At 43.4% G+C, this 21434-nt stretch overlaps 1 protein-coding gene across 2 annotated transcripts in view; it reads right to left on the bottom strand.

Moving 5' to 3' along the window:
- Positions 1–2147: 2147 nt before the first annotated feature.
- ZNF366 (zinc finger protein 366) overlaps positions 2148–21434 on the bottom strand; it is a 53549-nt gene continuing 34262 nt past the window's right edge. For both annotated transcript variants that reach the window (XM_019532277.1, XM_019532278.1), the window contains exons 4-5: positions 11874–12048; positions 2148–8075 (exon numbers count right to left, since the gene is read on the bottom strand). In XM_019532277.1, coding sequence (XP_019387822.1) covers positions 7540–8075; positions 11874–12048 — 711 coding nt within the window. In that variant the 3' untranslated portion in view covers positions 2148–7539. The remainder of the gene's footprint in view (positions 8076–11873; positions 12049–21434) is intronic.

Here is a 21434-nt window from a genome sequence, read left to right as displayed (position 1 = left end):
AGGAGTCATGGCGGGGGGAGTGAAGGGCACCAGCGGGGCTGTGGGTGGGGAGTAAGGGGCTTGGACCTATGTTCTGTAAGCGAAGTGGGCAGTGGGAGCTCCGTTCTGTTTTGTTTTGTTTTTCCAAGATAAAAAAATCCAAAATCAGTTGCCCAAATACATTCTAAATAGCTATACATTTCATTATAGTGATTTGAGGCACAGGTAGGCTTCCAAATTACTTTAAAATTGTAAATCTATCAAGAAAACATTGTGTTCTTTATTACAAAGGCCATATACATATATAAAGTGCCTGGGGTGTGTCTTGTATGTTACAGAAGAGACGGGATCTATTCCAAGGAGCTAGGAACAAGGATTGAAAATTGGCATAACCCCGGTGGACGCAGTGGAGGTGTGCTAGTTCACATTAGCAGAGAATTTGTCCCTTAAATATCTTGGTCTTGATCCAGGCAGTTACTTTTTATGGGCAGACCCTCTGTGATTTCCAGAGCCCTGAAATGTTGCAGTATAGCATCCCACTTTGCAGCCTTCAGCCCTGTGTTAGACAGACAATACATTTCATGCATGTAATCAGTAGAATGAAGTAGATGGAAAGGTAGATACTGCATTTCCAATTTTGGGAGGACTATCATTTGAAAGGTTTGTGGACCGTGGTCATGTGCTTTTATGTAGTTGGAAATATCCCAGTTATCTCTGTTGAGCTCTGATGTTGCTGATGTTCAAATATAGTTTAGACCAAATTTTGGAAAATGTTCACACCCAGAGTCCAGGCATAAAAATATGGAGCTATATTTGAATCTGCACTGTGTATTCATGTTTTACACATGGGTAAGGATTTTGCTCTATTAAGATCCTATATAAATTGTAATGGTAGTGGCATCATGATTGAAAATGAAGACATTTTGCTTTAAATATAATTTAGTCAACAAATACACTTAATTTTTCCTACTTAAGTTTCCCTATTACTTCCCCTATTTTTTTGTCATAAAGACTGTGTTAATCTGACAATGTCTGGTGCTACATGACTATACCATAGATACATCAGGACTTTTCCCACACTTCATTGCAAACACAACAGCCCCATGGGGGAATCTAAGAAAGAACCTTTCTCTTCTACTTCCTCTTTGTTTGTTTGAAGACTCAAGTGAACACAGTTCAGTTTTCAACAAAAATGAAAAGGAAAATTTTGAAATGGGCCAACCATCATTTTTTCTAAAATATATTGTTGCATCTAGCAGAGAGGAAATGTTGAGAGCCACTGATACTGAGCCACTTGGGAATGAACAAGGTCACTCTCTGGCTATCAAAGAGACGTATCTTCCTCCATATGCAGAACAAGCTTATAACGTTCATGGCTGTTGTTAACTGCAATCAAAAAAACAAGCAACTAAAAGCTTTGCTTCTGATCCATGAGATCTCTGGATTTATATTATTGGGAGTTGCACCCACAAGCTCCATTATGCATTTTAAAGTAGTTTAGATCCCTGAAATGCCACATAGACCTATTCTACTGGCAGTCATCATGGACTGGGTTGACTTCCTTCATTATTTATATTTCATCTGTATCCAGTAGGCCAACTGCCTTCTCCTTCCTTTCAAATTGCTTTGAAACACCTGCCAAAGCCAAACCGACTTGGAAAATGCTGTCACTGTCCCATTATAAAAACCAACCAACCAAACAGACAAAAAATAAAACTAAACAAAATTTAACTAAATATCTAACTAAAAGCATTGTAACCTTTAAAACACCTCTTTCAGTCTTTGTAGTATGGCAGCCTTTGGTCCAAAGTTCCCTGACATGAGAACTGAGTCTTTTTTTTTTTTTTTTTGTATCTTGAACAGGGCTGAAACAAGTAATACTATAGATGAAACAACCTGGAGTAATGTCCTCTCCCCCCCTGCACTACCTCCCCAACATGCACGCAATGTAATCTGTGATAAAAGGTCCTTCCAAAAGAGCCCTCCAGGTTCCTTCAGATTCCCCAGTTACCTCTCCAGAGGTCCTTCAAGGAATTGCTGTATAACCATGATGTTCCAGTCATAGCTGAAGAAAGCAGCGTCCATCCATTGAGTGCAGTGTGTGCGTGTTATCATATAGCACTGACTAGGGAGTAAAGATGTGCTGGTCAACTTAAGAACTACAGCAGTATCTTTAATATATCTTTATTTGCTTAAATTAACAAAATACATTTTTACATGTTATTTTCAGGTGAACTGCTTTTGCTAGCAAGATACACAGCTGAAAACTGAACCTTCACAACTTAGGTTTTCTCCCTCTTTCAGAGTTGTAATTTTTAATAGCAAACCATCATTCTGTATGAAATAAACATCCACTGCAATGCTTTCAAATTCTGTTAAGGTTACAAAATGTTAGCTCTGTTTACATCTTTTTCAGCTAAGTAGACACCAGTTATCATCAAAACCATGTTAATTCTTATTAAATACTTTTTGGCATAATAAATAAAATAAGTATATTACACTTCTTACCTGTACACCAGCTACACCCATGTACAACAGCACCATGTTAATAGTAAGATTAAGAAAAAGACCTCTAAAAGGAGGAACATGGTGGCAGCATCGAAAGATGACTTGGTTTTTCTGATAAACAAGCTACAAATTACATGTGATAAAATACAGGAAGCAAATTGCAATAACCGTTTATAAAATGCTCATCAAGGGCTTACTCTTTTGAGACCATACATGGTTGCTGCAAGACTGATGATTAGCAGCTGCCACTTACATCGGGCTGAGCACTTCATAAGTGGTGTTCAACAGTCAGTAGAACTGAGGCCAACTAAAAGGTGGCCAGATTCTCTGAGGCAAAACTCAGTATGTTTTTTCTTTAGGGAACAGCAGATTATTGACAACTCTGATTTCTTGAAGAATGTGTTGTGTGTGTGTCTCAATCCTTGGATTTGATTAGTAATTCCTTTACATTTCTTACTTGTTTACTCTGCTCTGTACAGTACCTTGCAGAATGCTACTTGGCATCCCAGCCCTGGCCTCATAGTAGAGTCTTACCCATGTAGAGGCTGACCCCTTCCACTGCCCACTTTCGTCTTTGCAGATTGACTGGCCTTCACTAGGCTTCTGTGGAGCTCCCTAAGGAAATAATTTCATTCAAATACATTTGTGGACACTTTCTATTTGTCACTAAGCAGTTCCAAATGGGAGAATCAAATTCTGTAACATGAACAAAGTCAACAGTACTGACATAACTGGACTTAATTTTAACCGATGTGCTAAAATGTCACTTCAGGGAGTATGGGAAAGACAATGTCACCCTCTAAAACATTTCTTAAAAAAATCACTAAAGCAGCAGAAAGGCCAAGGTTATGGTTAATAAAGCAAAATGTTCTGTGCTACTTCCCCCAAGGCCTCAATGTCTCCTTTATAGTATAAGCCTAGAGAAGTTCTATGGCAGAGCAGAAAATCAAAACTGAACATGCACTAATGATAATGGGAGAAGAGCTTAGTCATCAATGCAATTTATAATTCTACAAGGAATTTTGCAGAGCTGTTAAAAAGCAAAAGCCCTTAAGGACTATCCTAAAAAAATGGCAGCTTAAATATTATGGAAAAAACTATAATAGAAGAACAACACATTTTTCAATGAAGATTGATGTCCCATCCTAAAATGTGTCCTTGAGGTTTCTGTGCAACAGGTCTCTCAGCTACACTATCTTCTGAGATGGGAAGGTACCTCTGAATGGAGAGTCATTTGGGAATCCCTTTACCTATGTTGCTTTTTGCCATTGTTCTATCTCAGTCCTGCACCATCTCCCCAGGGCCTGCGCTGCCAGATTGGGGCCCTGAGCTGTATCCCTGGGGCATGTACCCCTTGCTGAATTGGCCAAATTGGACCCTGGGTCACCTCCACACAATGGATTTAGAAATATGGCAGCAGGGGAGCACAACTGGTGCCACCACTTCCACACTGCCAAATTTTCAGGCCCATGGGGTCCCCTGTAGGCTGGATAGCATAGCTCAGTGGGCCGGATCCGGCCTGTGGACTGGGGGTTGAACACCTCTGTTTTAGAGGAGTTCTTTATTGATCTAAAATGAATTAGCCTGCAGTGCATGGTGGCTGAGAAACAGGGAGGCTGGCACAGTCTGAGAGACTCATGGAAGTATGATATTGTCTGCTTTGTAGGATGGCTGTGATGAAAGGGATTTACATCATGTTTTCCAACCACAGAGCTTATTTCCAAATGGTGTCATCATTTTAGTGTAGACTACCCCTTCCTTTCTGCTACAGCACTGTATGTGATGGCTGTTGCTATTGCTTAAGGGTAAGAGGGGATCATATAACAGGGTAGAGTTAATCTCTGCAAAGGTGTGGTTAAAAGCTTTGGGTTACCTGTCTAGGCAAAATAATATACTTGCACTCACTCACTTCACCAAAGACTCCTTAATATTCATAAAGGAATTCTGAATACCATGTAATTGTGCCACAGCTTTTCCACTGGTTACCCACAAGGATCAGACCTCATCAACTGTGCTCATATATCCAGATTTTCAAGTGTGCAGCAGCCCCACCTGAAGCCAGATTTTTCAAAAAACATCTGCATCCTAGTAAGCACTTCTGAACATCTAGCCACTTTGGTGCCTAAGTGGGAGCTGAGCTGTTTTGAAAAGTCCAGCTGATTGTGACTACCAAACCCTTGAAAACCTTCTGGCACAAGCTTCTGTTGAGGAAGTATATGTTGATTTGTGTCTTTTGACTGGGATACTTTGTCACATGACTGATTGGGGACATTTCCTCCATGTCACACCTAGGAGCATCACCATGAAGTAGGCTCTGCTCGCTTGCTTCCACTCTGTGTGGAAGATGCTAAAACATGTAATGTAGCTGATATTAGAGTGGTCCTAACCATGCAGCAGAAAGCTTAGCAGTGGTGCTGAGCACATGCAAGTGTTGACCACCAGTTCTAGTATGCCTGTAGAAGCTGTAGTGCATACTTCATTGTGATGTCCCCCCAGCACTGTTGGAAGCAGTGCAGACCTGCCCTTCACTTCTCCTATCACAAAATGATGTGACCTAGCTCTTCACATAGCATCGCTCTTCACATAGCATCTGACAAAGGACGTTGTTACTTATGAATGCTCATGTCCCTCTAAACCTTCTAGTTTCTATGGTGCTACTCTGCCCTACCTTGTCCCTAACTCTGCTCTTTTTACTCATAGATTTCAAAGTATATTACAAAGGAGACATGACTTCCCACTTGGTAGGGAAATCTGTGGCATGAGGATGAAGCAACATGCCCAATGTGACGCGGCAATTTGGTGGCAGACCCTGAGATATCATCCAGGTTTCCTGATGCCCAAGCCCTTTCCTTTGTCCATTGTGTCTGCTGTCTGACTGCCAAACAGGTACCTAAGAACAAGGTCTGTTTTATAATGCAACTACTGGGATGGGTAGTCTCATGCTGGAAATAATGCAGAACCTAAATGCATTTGACAAAATGGCCCGGACCTACCACAAAATACCTACACTTCATGCCTTTCAAATATACCTCATTTTGAGGAACGTCATACATTATAGTCCTAAAATTACCTACAGTTCAAACAGATGCAGTGTAACCTGGCATTTATTCTAAAAATGCCACTGTAGAAATGAACCCCATCTCCTTAAGTGTCCTGTAAGAGCCATATTTTTGTGCTGTTTATTCAGGGTCTGTGTTTCATGTTGTGTCCCCTGTTTGGCAGGTGAACAGACACCACCGCACATTTCCTGCTGCAGATTGTCTGCGTGTGCCTACAAATGGGTGATATTGCCATGTAATAGCATGCTCAGACAAAGGGTATGAGAACCATGACTTATGTAAGCCAAGGTGGGGTTTCCTGAGTGGTAGACAGCTGAGATTTTGAAGCAGAAGTAACAGGTCTCTAAACCTAACAACACATAAATATATGATTTATATAAAATAAGTGTGTAGCATATCAAATTCCTATGCTGTAGATCTCCTTTATTGCATGGTGCACAGAGTTCAAAATTAAGGATGTGTCAAGTACATAAAACATGAAATTTTTTTCAATATATTATATACCTGTATATAAAATCGTAGAACGTTTACTTATCAATTCAGGATCTTAAAATGACAAGAAATTAATCAGCCAGGTATTAAGACTTTATCACTTCTCTTTTAAGTAACAATATAGCCTGGGGCTGTTTGTTATAAATCCTGAAGTTGCAGGAATCAGGGCAGTGGTCAAACAAATTATATATTGGAAGGAATGTGCTTTGAACAACTCATTTCTAGTGGGCAGAGAAAAGGACCAGTAGTTCTACGTGTTCCACATAAATACTCAATGACAACGTAATAGCACTAATTAAAAATAAATGCTCCCTGCCCAGTAACATAAAATAAGACGTGAGTCAGAGGATAAAAATTTGAGAGACTCATTCATAAAGAACAGCATGAGTGAAACTCTATTTTCTATTAATTATGTTTAAAGATTGGATCCTATAGGTCAGTTGCATTAATGAGAAACAATTTGTGAGTTCACTAGAAGGTGATTTGAACTACAGGAAGTTGTCATTGCTTTCTATGGGGTGTTCTGGTGTGGGGAGGGCTGTTTTGTTTGACACTGATTCTTCTAAAACAAAACCAGTTGTATATTGAATTTCAAATTATCACTGCCCTTCAAGCTCAAGCTGAGAGACAACTGACCACAATTTAATCATTTCCTCAATGAAATGAATTCTCTCTCACTCTTACTGTTTATGCACAATTATAGCAAATGTAATGTGTGCTGCTGCTCAAGTGTACTGGTCTGCATGACAATGACATAAAATGTCAGCTCAGTCCAAGCACTTTCATTTGAAGAATTGATAAGTTCTCCCATATTGACAGAAGTGCAGAAAAGAATCAAGATCCTGTGTCATAAAAGCTTGTTACCTGAAGCAATCCCAGGACTTTAACTGGGTTGTGCTTTAGAAAGCTGTTATTCTCCATCTGACAACACATTCAAGTTTCCTTTTATTTTGTTTCCCATTTGCCACTGCAAACAGCTATATTAAAGTAGTCATTTTCAGTAACTCAAAACTTCTTGGTGGTGTTTGTTCTGAGATTGCATGGCAGGCAGTACTTTCATGCATACATATTTAGCAATACTTTTGCATATATTTAAAAAATACTTATTATCTTCAGATCTTGTGACATCTATAGTAATAAGTGTTTTTACATGTTCCTTAGACATATAATACATCAAACACTACAGTACATTGTGTTTTGGTAACTGGAATATTCTCTATTGTCCTAGACAAAGAAAAATAAAACCTCTGTACCCACCTTATGGTCTGCTGATACATTAAACGATACGTATAAAAATGTTAGTTTACCTTAGAAAAATAAAGCAGTCCAATGACGCAAAGAAATGCAATAGATTATCTACATGTTTACCTCAAATTATCTGTATCGATTTGATCTGGTTCATCCTCAAAGACCATTACAAACTCACTCTGGTAAAGTTCATGTTAAAACTAATATTTGAGCTGCCTACTTCCTGTTTCCAGTTATAACTTAAGTGGCCCATTTAGATGCTTATAAGCATTGCTTGTTTTTCCATTTTCCTTTCCAGTAGTTCTTTTAAACTCTTGTTTCTGTGTTTGAAGTAAAGATAATCAGGCAGAGAATGGCTGAATCTAGTCTTTTCAAAGGGTTTAAAGCTCATGCATTCTTTGTCGTTTGAAAAGTTTCTCTTTCCTTGGTTTTCTTCTCTGTCTGGATTTCCTTTCCTCTTTTCCACTCTTCCCTCGCTCAGTATTTCCTCCTTCTCATCACAGTAAGACTCCCTGAAATTTTTCATTATACATTCTGGTTTGCCAGACAGATCTTGAGGTGTATACAGCTTGCTGTTTTCATCATGGTACATGCCAGGACTGTACTGCTCTGCTTCGTAGCAGTTGTCTTCCTCTTCCTCCTGACATGAGCTTCCCTTGGCACTCTCACCATCAGAATGAAAAGAAATTCCTTTCCCTTGGCTTTTCTGGGAAAGATCGAAAGGCTCTTCCTGTTCCAAGCTTCTCAAGACACTTGCTTGGGACAGTGTAATTCTTCCTCTTCCAAAACCTTATAGTGGTTTAAAAGAACAAGCGCTTAAAAATCTCAAACACTGCTGTTTGCTAATTACTGTAGCACACCTTTTCTTTTTTTGTGCCTATTTTACAAATGAGGAAAGGGAGGCACAAAATAATTTGGTGAACATGAAAAAAATGCTCAGTGACAATGATAGAAAAGCCAGGAGATCTATTTTGAGTTACCTACTTTTGCCATAAGCCATATCCACTTTCTTTCCCATTATTTTTTCTATGCTTTGATATTGATTATCCCACAGCCAACCAACATTGTGACATTTGCTCCTTCTTGCAAGGCAAGTGACACATTTTTAATCTTTTTACCACCTTTTATGAATGTTCTGGTTGCAGTAGCGTGACAGGGAGGATACATTCATTTCTAAATACCTAATACATGGCCTCTCTGTATTATTTGATTGTCCTCACTGAGTGTCACTAGTAAGTTGCTGTGCACTGTTCTGTTTTCATCTAGTTGTTTGGGAAATGGTTATAGTCAAATGATGCGTTTGAACTGTGGCCTATCAGCTGGAGTTTTTTCTTCTTTTACTGGTGTTTCTCTCAGTATTGCCTAAGTATATGCTCTGTGTATTTCTCCTTATGCTTATTGAAAAATAAAAGAATCAACTACGCACCCAACTGCAAAGAAACTCAAATCTGGAGATCCTATTGATTGGGCCCCTTCATTAGGTGAAATCCTTGTCTCACTGGGTGCATCTACATGTGCAATTAATGCCAAGCAATAAATATCAGAGTTGTTTGTGCCAGAGTAAACTACTCCTTGGCACAGTGTCTACACATGTGCCTGGGGCAGCAGTAATTTGAGCTGGAATGGAGCAGGCCTGGGTTGGTAGAGGGCATGGGAGGTCGGTGGCAGCACTGGGCAGCGGAAGGGCTGGCAGGGGCACAAAGGTACGGGCAGCAGGCAGGAGTCTGGCCCCTGGCTAGCTGGGCAAACCTAGACAAAATTTATGCCTAAGGTCAGCTGCTACATGTATGTTTAATTGCAGTAAATTACCCTGGCATAATATAGTACTGTCAGGGACAGTACTATCTTAAGCCATCATAAATTACCATGGTCTAATACCACCACACGTGTAGAACAGTAATGCTTTACTCTGAAGCTAATTAGTCTGCTCCACAATAAAATTCATGTGTAGACGCAGCCACTGAGTTCAACAGCAAACTCCCACTGACTTTATGTGGGCCAGCATTCATTGGGTTTTATTTCTTTAATAACTAGCAACAACTTCTGAACAACTGATGCAGTCTCTATTGTTACAGCTGGTAGGGCTGCCAGGCTCTGGAATGGGCTCCCAAGTGAGGTGGTGCTCTCTCCTACCTTGGGGGTCTTCAAGAGGAGGCTGGACAGATACTTGACTGGGGTGATATAACCCCAGCACCCGTTCTTGCCCAGGGCAGGGGATCGGACCTGATGACCTGTTTAGGTCCCTTCCGACCCTAAGCACTATGATAGTGTGTGACAAGTTATTGTTGAAAGGATTTCTCACCAGATAGCCACCCTTCTAAACAGGGGCAGATCTAGGATTTTGTTAAGGGGAGTGTGGGAGCAGCGTTTGGTGCTGCAAGGGTGGCTGCAGCCCTGCTCTCAGTTCCACCCCCTATGGAAGCAGCAGACAGGGATTTTTAAGTTCCCCCAATCAAATAAGAATCTTCCCTGCATCCTCAGTCCCCCATCCCATCCCCTCCATCCTCAGTGGCACATCCCCTGTCCTGCTCTTCCATTTCCCCTTTTTCACTTGCTGCTGCTGCTGTCCCTCATTTCCCAGATGATCCAGGGTGTGGAGAGGAAGCTCCAGAGCCACTCCTGTCCTGCTGCAGAAGTGGCAGCAGACTGCGTCCCCTTCCCCTAGCTTATTCATAGGCTGGCATGAAACACTAAGGGGAATGGGCAGAGAGGATAAAGCCAGGGGCCCCAGCATGCCCCTGGCTTTCTATATAGCCCAGCCAAAGCAGAACAAGAGCAGCTCTGGAGCCACCCTGTCCCAGAGGCAGCTGGGGACATCAACAGTGGGGTGGGTGCGGGTGGAGGATATGAAGATGGGATGTGCCCCTGAGGGACCTGAAATTACATCCCCAACTGCTGCTCCCACAGTGTCAACCGAAAGGCTGGTGCATCTGTGCCACCACACCTCCCCTCTGGATCTGTCTCTGCTTATAAGCAATCTGTCTTGTATCAAACAAGCCTTAGGAGCAGAAAAATTTGTTTATGATAAAATGTACACAGCCTGCTTTTACTTATGAGCAATTGTGTAACTAGCCTAAGATCCACTGAGTTAAACAACACATTTCCAAAAAAATCCCAAAACCCACAAACGCCCACACCCTGATTTGTAAATATTTGTTCATCTAAATTGTTATATATTAGGATCCTTTCTTTTTTTCATCTTAGACATTGCTAGATCATGTATATCACACTCTAGTATATAGGAAATATGTATCCATGAACATAGATAGATCTCACCCAGCATAGAATTGCCAACTATCAAGAAAATCCAACCTAACAGTATCTCCTCCTCTGATATGCTGACTCTGTTTGAAGAAACAGCCACAAACTCAGGTGCTTTTGGATGAGGGAAATGAATGGATTTTGAAGTCATTTGGCATTAAATAGGGAAAACACTCATGAATGCTTACTTCTCATAATCTAAGTGAGCTCTAGATTTCCCTTCTCAAAATTGTGTCAGTACAGCACAAGAGGCAATTGGTCAGGAATGAATTACTTTTTAGGTCAAACCAACCATATTGGACACCAATAAGCAAACCAGCAAGAATTATGGAGCCCTGGAGCTAAATGCTCCCAGCGAGATACCCAACATGTGATCTGCCTTATTTGGCAACAGCTTTAAATGTGTTGCCCTGTATAGATCTTCACAGATGACCACCAAGAGGTGATAAAGGGAGGGACTGTTATAAAGACCAGGGAGAAAAAAATAACAATTTCCTGACCAAATTCAGTTGGAGCAAAGTCCTCCAGGTTAGCTCTGATATTCTGTGGAAATCTAACCAAATTAAGTTGTAAAAATTATTTTAAAATAATGAAACTACACCCTCAGTCAGGAGGATCAATGTAATCCTAGCCATGTTCTCTAATTATTTCCCAGCCCACAATAATTGCCTTGGTCTTAGCGAGATTAAATCATAACCAACTCTCTCATTTGAGCCTCAAATGCATCCAAGCATTTCAAGAGAAATTCCACTGCTCTGTAGATGGAAGGAAGCTCACCTTCCCCAAAGTGGTGGAGAGTAGGGAGCAGTCACAGGTCAGGCTGGGCCAGTGTTTGATAAATTTCTGTAATCATACTAAAAAATTCCTGTCCTCCTTCAAAATCCTCCTTAATGCTTTCCTTTTCCTTGGTGCTTACAAAAACCTTGTCCATTACTAAGTTCTTGGTATGCTAACACACTGCTCCACAGCTCCACAGGCTGACCAATGCTGTCTCAGTGTTTCCTTGTGCTCCTCTCTTCTCTGTTTGTTGCCTCTTGTCTTTCAGTGAAATTGAAAGCTCATTGAGTCAAGGACCACTTTTTGTCCTGTGTTTATAAGACACCGAGTCTTTGTCGTAGGCAAGGACCCCATAGGCAAAAACTAGGTGTATTAGTAATAAAATAGTAATTGAAAAATAATCTCCAAACATTATGAGTTTTAGTCACTTCCAATATTATTAACAGAGGAAATGTCTATATGTTTTCAGATTCCTGTTACAAAGCTCTTTAGAGTGCTTATCATGTGTATTCAAACTGCTGCAAAAATAACTGTGTTGCTAATGATTACCTTGAGAATGAAATCCTCTTTCCATGACCCCATGTTTGACTTTCATGTGCCTGGTTAGGTTTCCTTTCAAGGTGAATTTGCTGGGACAGTAGAGACACTTGAAAGGTTTGCTGTCTGAGTGTAAGTGCATGTGTCCCATTAAATTGTGCATTCTGTTAAATTCCTTTCCACAAAGCTGTCAAAAACAATGGAAATTAAAATTATTTATTTTGTAGATATACCAACAAGAAGAACACTTTAAAGGTAAATACAATCCCCCCTTCATGAGATGAAAATGTACTGCACCCAACAGCTTCTCGCTGCATTTTATGATGGTGAACTGCATCCAAAATACCCTAGTACTGGACCAATGTGGTTGGGGTTGTTCTGTCCAGACACTTTTACGCAGCTACACTTTAAGTTTCCAGTGACTTATGGCAGACTCAAAATCAAGGGCCCTTCAAAACTGGTGAAGTCATCCGAAGAAAGTGAGAGGGTTAATGCTATAACCTGTCACGCTCTTAACTTTAAACAAATCACAAGTAACACATTTCTAGGCCAGCTAGGCCAATGGTTTTCAATCTGTTTTGTGGACCCTTGGGGGTCTGCAGACTATGTCTAAGTAACCTGCCAGAGATGACTATGATCAATCAAAAGTATGTAAATACCCACATTTGCCATTCAAAGGGGTCTGTACCTCCATTCAAAATTTTTTAGGGGTTCACAAATGAAAAAAGGTTGAAAATCACTGAGCTAGGCCATACACTTTCTGCTTTTTAAATCTAGACTTTAATCGAGAGCAATGCCATATTGAAAAGGAATAGGAAGACTTTTAGATGCAAGATCAGTTGGGGAAAGGAAACCTATAGAACACTTATCGACATTATAACTTCCCCTTTACTTGACTTGAGGTGACAGAATTTTTAAGGTTAAAGATAGAACAAGCAATTCCTTTTTTTCCTGGTTTTCCTCTAATCTGCTCCTTTTCTGACTACTACTTGTATTTTTGTGCCTGTGATGAGTAAGCTGGAGTTTAGACAGTCCTGGGGCTACGTTAGTGACTCAGACTTCCCTACTGCATGCTTGTCAGCTCAAGCCATTGACTCAGTAGGTTTCCCTTTGATAAGAGGATACTTTTTCATTTTTCCCCCCATAAGTATCCTTGTATTGTCTCTTCTCCTACAAAGGACTGCTCTCAAGGACACTGAAGTTTGATAACCTTATCTGGATTTACACAACTGAATTTATAACACTCTTATTAGGAATTATAAATTTATTTATTCCTTTCAAATTGGTGTCTTCCCCAACCAAAAATGTTTTCATGAGTTGTAGAACCTCTACATTTTAACTTCTTTCTGGAAAAATTTTAGTCAAATACTTTTCTAATTGAGTTATTTAATCAGAGTCTTCATGTTACATGACCTCACCTTTATTCCATACCTAAAGATACTATTTTCTCCAATATTTGTAATAGAGAGAAAATGTTGGCAGTGTATTCATTAAGATTTCATTGAATTTAAATGAGAAATTTTGGTTTTTATCTCATTTTGATTTTGATATTTACAACATTTTGGAAATTTACTGTGCTATTATTGAGGGCTAATTCAAATTTACAGAGCTATCTATCCAAGCATTTGTCATTGGAGGAGATGACTAACATTTTGGGCTAATCTTGGGTAGAATACCACCGTACTGTATTTCATACGCATGTTCATAAGAGGAGCAGAATGCAGGTAACTAGGGTAAAAGCTTGCATGGTATCCACATACTGTTTTTGACAGATAGCTAGAGCTGGGTGAATACTACAGAAAAGTTATTTATGTATTCACCTGAATTTTTAAATGATTTGGGTGTTTGTCTCCTCTTTGTGATTGTTTTTGTCTTAATATTCTAACAAATAAACTTTTGGGAAAAGGATTCACAGAAAAAGCCAATTTTAAGTAAATACTTCAGTCACAGAAAAAGAGTAATTAATTTATGCATGTAACTATGCACACAAAACTCTTGATTATAAGAGCTATGCAATTTGAAAACAGGACTGCATAGCCTATGTATCCAGATAAAGTTAACTGGCCTACTGATTTATTTCCATTTTTGACTGTTGAACATTTTAAACAAACAGCTAATACAAAATTATCAGATTGGCAGTATTTGAAAAAAGCCATAGGAAATTTCAGATGTCTAAATTTAAGAATTCACAAGAAGAAAATGAAGCAATGGTTATTTTCATCAACTGAATAGTTTCAAACTAATTACTTGATCCTGTTCACAACATACAATATATAGAAGTGATAACACTCTAATATAATAAAGAACTTAGTTGGTCTGTCTGTCTGTCTGTAATGCTCTTGGAGCACTCTGGGTACTGAAACAACCAACCAGAGTGCTCCAAAAGGATTACAGACAGGAGGTGGTGGAAGCAGTGATGGCATGCTAGCGCACCGCCATAGATTCATAGATTAGATTCATGGATTGTAAGGCCAGAAGGGACCTCACAAAGTCCTCAGGTCCACCTCCCTGCACCAAGCAGGAAAGATAACTGGGAGTCAGGTGATGGCGGGGTTGGAGCAAGATGGCAGGGATGGAGAAGGTGGAGTGGTGCTGGCCTAGCTCCCCTCCCCGGCCCTGCTCCTTGGAGGTAGCAGTGGCACGCGGTGCTGGTGAAGGGGGACGGAGGGGATGGCAGGGCAGGCCCCACACTCCTGGGAGGTCATGGCAGAGCAGGGAGGTGGGGGTTAGAGTTAGTAAGCTTACCCCTCTGCTCCCCCCCAGGTCATTCTTGATGGGGAATTTGCTAGTACTGAGATAAAAAGCAGAAGCTTTTATTGGCTTTTCCTCAATTGTTATCTAGGGCTTTTTTAATGTGTATTTCTGCTAACCCTTTATGCAGGAGTAACCACAGCATTTGACTTCACAAACCTGTGCAATCAAATATGGCTGCAGGATCAAGTTCTGGCCTTATTCACATTTAGTGAGCAATCACCACTGAAATCAATGCATCAAAAAGCATCCTACGAAATGTATTGGGAGGGGAATGGAGAGGAACAGAAGTACTAGCATAATATATTCATAAAGGACAATGCCAACTCTGCTGTTATCTCAACAGCAGCTGGAACAGCCTATGATGTGCCAGTAGGTCTCTGAATAAAAGAACACTGTGTAGAGAAGAACTGATGAACATAATTCATAGCAGAAGTCTTTTGGTTATCTGTCTATAGTATGGCTACTCTGTTTCATCTGTCAGATTTTACCTAGTGGTAGGCAATTTGATATCTGTAACTGTCCATCTATACTGGTAACCAAAGAAATGAAGTTGAACAGCTTTCTGAATAAATAAAGTAGTTCACAATGCCTTTATAAGGTATAAAAATAAATTTGGTGGCAGCCTTTTTGGGAAGTATCACATGTTTATATTTTACTTTCTTTGAAGGAAACATATGAGGACTTAATATGTAGTACAGCTCAGATTTGATTCTCTGGACAACAAAGGTAAGGTTTCTATTCTCTTAGGTCATTCAGACCTGTGCACCTGCCCCTCTTAGGAAAGTCCATCCCTTTTATGCAACATTAAGGAAACAATTCCCTGAGAAAGAGGAGTTAGAGGAAAATAAAATGAAGGAGGGAAAATGGTTTTCCAGAATGGTTCTACTGAGGGACCTCTTACAGGTTTCCCTAGCCCTTCTAGGGGAAAAGGCTCAGTGGTACTTGGTCAGGCTCAATCCACCTTTCCAGGTGAAAACAGGTAAGTAACATGCTATAAGACTGTAACTCAGAGGAAGCTGTTCAGTGTTAAAGAGTTATGTGCTGGGATATAAATGGCATCTTGAGTCCAGGGAACTTTGAGGGTAGGGAATAGAGAAGGTGTCAACTTTTAGGGACAGCATCTCTGTAGTAAGCAACTTTGAAGAGGAAAAGCCATTTTGTTGTAGGAAATCCCCAGCAGAAAGGAATAAAGAAACTCTTAATTCCCAAAGTTGGAGTGGAGTGAAACCTGTAAGAGATCCTGAGCTGAAGAAAAGATATGATCTACATGTGGAACTTCTTACTGTTAATTAATGGCTGAATTATTTAAGACTTACAGCCAACATCCTAAAAGAAGGGGACTAAGCTTGTGTGTCTGCTAAGAGACCTCAATACACTGACTTAAAAGGATTTCATTACAGAAGGCTGAATTAGCTGAGCCATTCAATCATACCTTAATAACTCATCTTCCAAAGCCTGGCCACTAGGTCCTGCCCAGCCTTTTTAATAATAATTTTTAAAGTTTTTAAAGCTTTTGATTCTGTTACTGGTTTGAAACATTGATCTGAAAGACTGGTACAAACTAGGGACAGAATGGGCAAGGAAATTCAAATAGATTCCATGTACTATGAGCCAGGGTACCCTTAAGGTTTAGGGATCATTTTGTTTCAGTGGGATTTTGGGAGGACCTGAGATTACTTGGGGGAGCAGTGCTTTCAGAAAAGAGGTGAGCTGAGTTCAGTCTGCAGTTCTAAAATAGTAAAAGCAAAGCTGTTCAGGATTACATCCCCAGAAGAGCAAGAAAATCTAGACTAGCTGCCACTAAGTGAGCTTGGCACCACTAGAGAAGATCCCAATGTATTCTACAGACTTCAGTGCTAATGGTAAAGCTCCTATTCGCTGCACTTGAAGCAGCCTCAAGTCTTCTAGTAGCAATGCTGCAGCATCCTGGGCAACAGCTGTAAGATACTGCAGTATTTTTTTAAACAAGGAAGTATCAGTTTAGGTTTGCAAATGCTGTAAAGATCTCCACTCTTTAGTGGGATTACAAGCTGCAGCTGGGTGAGGAAACATGAGGCACAACTACGTGCTACTCTCCAGCACCAGATAGTCTGTGCACCACTGCGATTAGTAGATGTATAGGAAAGTCTGGTGTTGACTTTTGCTGCAAAAAAAAGGTAAAGAAAACTGCAGCTTGCAGGGAGGTAGAAAAGCCACTACTGTGCAGTCTTTCCCTTCCATTCCTCTTCCTTTTTTTTTCTTCATAAGAAGGGTGTTCCTTTCCTCAAAGAGAGAGAGGGAGCAGAAGAAAGACTGTAAACTGTCCAAAAGGACCGTGAGAAAACAGGAAGCTTTGAAAAGTACAAGAGAAAGCAAGATGAAATCTATTTGCAGGCAGTTCCCCAGGGACATGTGAGCCATTGTTAAGCAGGCAGTTCATACAGCAATATCCTTCCTTCTGCTGAGGAGGAGCTTGGTGCCAAAAGGCTGCTATCTGGTCATTGCCTTAACTCTCTGAACACCAGCCAGGGAGGCTTGAGTAATCAAAGCTTCTTTGGGGGGACTCTACCAGACAGGCAAGAGATGGCCTTAAAGCCAGGGGTCCTGACTCCCCTGGTTTACAGCAGCAGAACGCAGTTAACTTCAGAAATGTTACTCTTGATTTAGCCCAGTGTGGCAAAAGAAGAATCTGGCTCAGAGTGCTTTCTTGTTTCTGTTCTGTTTGGGGACATTTGGGTGGAGATAGGAAAAAACAGGTGTTCCTCTGAAGTTTGTGCTACCAGCTGAAAAACACGTTGCTACTATTCCAGTTACCCTGCTCACAGTACTGGCACTTCTTTGTTTAGGCAGCCTGTTGTCATCGAGTCTATCCTGAATACAAATTAAGGGTCTTGTTGCATGGTAATTTTATGTGGCTTCTAGACACCTTAACCTCTGGGCTGGCTGTATGTTAACACCTTTTAAGTGACTCACAGCACTTGTTATTCTGCTTAATGTTATGCCACTCCAGAGCAGGATTATCTCTAATCTGCCTATTTTTTTTTCTCCCGTTCCATTAATTTGTGGCCCCTCTCCATGGCTTTTCCACCAAATTGAATTCCTCCAGCATTTCAGGAAGCAGTAGGCCCTCCTGAGTCAGGGCGAGTGGGGACACAGTGGAGCTAGGCACAGCACCTTCCCCCCCTCGGCACGTCCAACTAGTGCCTGGTGCCTTCTGCTGCCACTCAGACTGGCTCTGCTTCTGGTGGGAGCACAGCAAGTCAGTCAGAGAAGAGGACAATGTCTCTGCTGCCACTGGGACCAGCTCTGCTCTTGCTGAATTAGAGCGAGCTGGTCGGGGGGGTGGAGGAGGACAGCCTCCTTCCTGCTGCCACTCCAACTGGCTCCAGTCAGAGCAGCAGCGGGCAGGAGGTGTCTTCCCCCACACCCTGCGCAGACTGATATGATTTGCTTTTGGCAGGAGCAGAGCTGGTTCCAGCAGCGGTGGAGAGGTGGTGACGCTCACTTAGACCAACTCGCTTTGCTCTCACTGTGAGAAGAGCTGGTTGGAGGGGCAGTGGGGAAATGGTGCTCCCTGGCTTGGTTTGGGTCACTCTGCTCCTGCGGGCTCTGGGGGCAGAGCCAGTCCAAGCCTCAGTGGGAGGCTCTGTAGCTGCCAGGTGCTCTGGGGCTGCAGCACTCATTTTGCCCAGCAGGAACAGTGAGCCTCTCCTTTCTCTAGCTCAGACATGGGCAAAATACGCTCCTCAGGCCAAATCTGGCCCACCAGGTGACTGAATCCAGCCTATGGCTGCCCCGACAGCACTCTGGGGAAGAGCCCTAATGACCCTGCCCAGCCAGCACCTCAGGCCTCTCTCAGTCAGAGCACACAGTTTCCAGCAGGCTGCTCCAGCCTCCCACCTCCAGACATGGCTCCCACTTCTGATCTTGTCCCCGTTGCACTGAACCACACTGTCTGAGCAACTTTGGCCAGGTGACTCCTTGCCCCAGCATGCAGGGCTTTGGCTCCAGATCCCAGCTGCCCTCCACTGGGAAGCAACAGGGAGCTGAAGCCAGAGCCCCACACACCCAGTGAGATGTACCAGGAGTGGTGAGATACAGCAGGAGCAGGAAGAGGAGCTGCTGTTGGAGGGGTCGGGGGGAGGTGGTCAGACCAGCACCTGGCCAGCTGCAGCCACACTGAGGTAGCTTTGCAGCCTGTTGAAAGCTACCCCTGCCATGCCACACCATGCCATGCCATTTTGGGTGGGTGGGTGAGCACCTTCAACCAGGCGGCTCTTGCCCCAATGTGCAGGACTCTGGCTTTAGCTCCTGGCTACTTTCCTAGGAGCTGAACTCAGAGCCCTGTGTACTGGGGCAGGAGCCCAGATGAAGCTGTTCACCCAAAGTGGCATGGTCCTGCATGGCAGGGGCAAGATCAGGAGTAGGAGCTGCCATTGGAGGCAGGGGGAGTAGAGCAGCACTCAGATGAACTGTGGACACCAGCAGGACCACAGTGCAGGCTGCCGCAGTGTGAGTGGGTACAGGGCTCTGCCCCATGTGGACTGCTGTGGGGGCAATGTCGACCACACCACCCAGGCAAGCTCTGCTGCACATGGTTCCCACTGCCCCTCCCCGCTCATTCAGAGCAAGCTGCTGGGCCCTAGTGCCCAGGCAGCCCCCCCCTCCACGCACATACGCACACACACACATGCACATACCCCTCCCCACCCTTCCCCACACACATCCCACACCCCAGGGGGCAGGGTCATGTGATTCTAGCCTCATCTGCCTCCTACTCCTGAACACTGCTCCCCACCCACCTACAGCCCCATAGAGGTTTTATTGAGTTTTGTGGTGGGGTAGGGGGATGTTTACCCGGCCCACAACAGCTCATTAAAACTCCACATATGTCCCTTAGGTCCAAATAATTGACCACCCCTGCCCCTGCTCACCAAGCCTCTACTATAGGGGTGGGCAATTGTTTCAGCTGAAGGGTTGCTTAACAAAGTTTGGTGAGTGATATTTTGAGGGCTGCATGGGTAGCCCTGTCACTTGACAGTTGCCCTGCCCCTGGCTGCCATCTTGGGCCCAGAAGTCCTGTCCCTAACTCCTGACCTTTGCCACTGGAAGTTCCTCCCCTTGCTCCTCCAGAAATACTCCTTTGCCGAGGGGCAATAGGGTATGGTGTATATGTGGAGGGCTTGTGGGTACAGGGTGCGGGCATGTGGCATTTGTGGGGTGTGAGGCAGCGCAGAGCTTGGGTGGGCAGGGTGTGGGTGTGAGGGAGGGTGTGGTGTGTGGGGACTCCCCCACACTTCCCCCATGGCACTCTGTCCCTGCCAACAGCAGCAGCAGCAGCAAGCAGCAGGGGCACTTGGGGTGTTCATGCCTGGTGCAGACTCTGGCCAGTGCTGCACATGGGGGTGAGGAGCGCAGCCTGCCCAGCCTGACTCTATTGCAGGGGGCTCCACGTGGCACATGTGCAGACCCCACACTTACGTACCACTAGAGGGAAGCTCCACGTACTGGAGCAAGCTGCCTTCCCCGCCCCTTGCCGCTCAGGTCCGGAGACTGCAGGGAAGCAGGGCCAGGACTTGCACAGCAGGGGGCAGGGAAGGCAGCCAGCTCCAGAGCATGGAGCTTCCCTCCAGTAGCGCACAAGTGAGGGGCTGCATGTGCACCAGGCAGATCACCATGCAATTGCCCCCATGTGTAGCATTGGACAAGGCCACATGCTGGGAAGCAGCGCCTGCGCTAGGCATGAGTATCCCAAGCACCCCTGCCTGCTGCTACTGTTGCTGCTGACACCACTGGCAGGGGCTGTGCACCATGGGAGGAGTGTGTGTTGGGTCCCCACACTTCCTATCCTCCTTCACTCCCACATCCTGCCCACCCAAGCTCTGAACTGCTGCCGCCCCCCTGGACACAGGCTTCGCGCTGCTAGCAACCACACCCTCCATGCTTCTGCCCAGCTGCAGTTCCCCTTCCCTCACCCCTGCCCCCACCTCTGCTGCATCCCTATCTGGTGTCTGGAGTGAGCAGGACACCAGGGAAGCCAAGCACATTCCCTGGCAGCACTGGCAGCAGCAGCAGCCTGGCTCAGAAGCTGTGTGCTGGTCAGGCTGGGGCCTTCACCCAGGAGGGTGGGAGGGAGGCACAATAGGGTGTGTTGGTGGGGGGGTGTATACGTGGGCACCTTGCTCCCACCCTTATGGGTGGATGGGCTAGGTGGGGTACAATTCATTGGTAGGTGCTGTGGGTCGGGTGAAAGTGCATGGCAGGCTGAATCTGGCCTCCAGGCCATGTTTTGCCCACCTCTGCTCTAGTGGCAAGTCACAGCTGTGCAGGCAAGGGGCAGGCAGAGCAGGTTTTTTGTCTTAATGTGTGACTGCTCCACTAAGCCAAACAACACTGCTGATTAACAGTTGTGAGGCTTTCAGTGTAAGGTGCAACAGGGCTCTAACAGTGTATCTCTTAAAGTCTGAGGCCGTACATTGACTCTTTGGTAGCTGAGAAATTTCTCTTCTGTGGGACGTTTTGACTTTTGGAATAAAAAATTGATTCTGAAACAGAACTAAAAACTGAATTTTCAAAATTTTCCACATAAGGAAAATTCCTGACATAGTTGATTTGGGATTATCCAAACATTTCAGTAAGATAAAAACATCTAATGCTGGTAATCCCAAAACTTTGTAGTGACAAAACATTAAAGCATAAAAATACAAACAAAATTAAGAGGAAAGGCAGCAAGAAGGCACAGCAGCCCCCCTGGCTCTCCAGGGACCTAGCGGACCTACTGTGGCTAAAAAGGAAAGCCTACAAAGGATGGAGGACGGGATTCACCTCCAAGGAGGATTA

This window comes from Crocodylus porosus, unplaced genomic scaffold (genome assembly GCF_001723895.1).
Source record: "Crocodylus porosus isolate Cpor-Errol unplaced genomic scaffold, CroPor_comp1, whole genome shotgun sequence".
Classification (NCBI taxonomy): domain Eukaryota; kingdom Metazoa; phylum Chordata; order Crocodylia; family Crocodylidae; genus Crocodylus; species Crocodylus porosus.
This window is presented reverse-complemented; position numbering and strand designations above follow the sequence as displayed.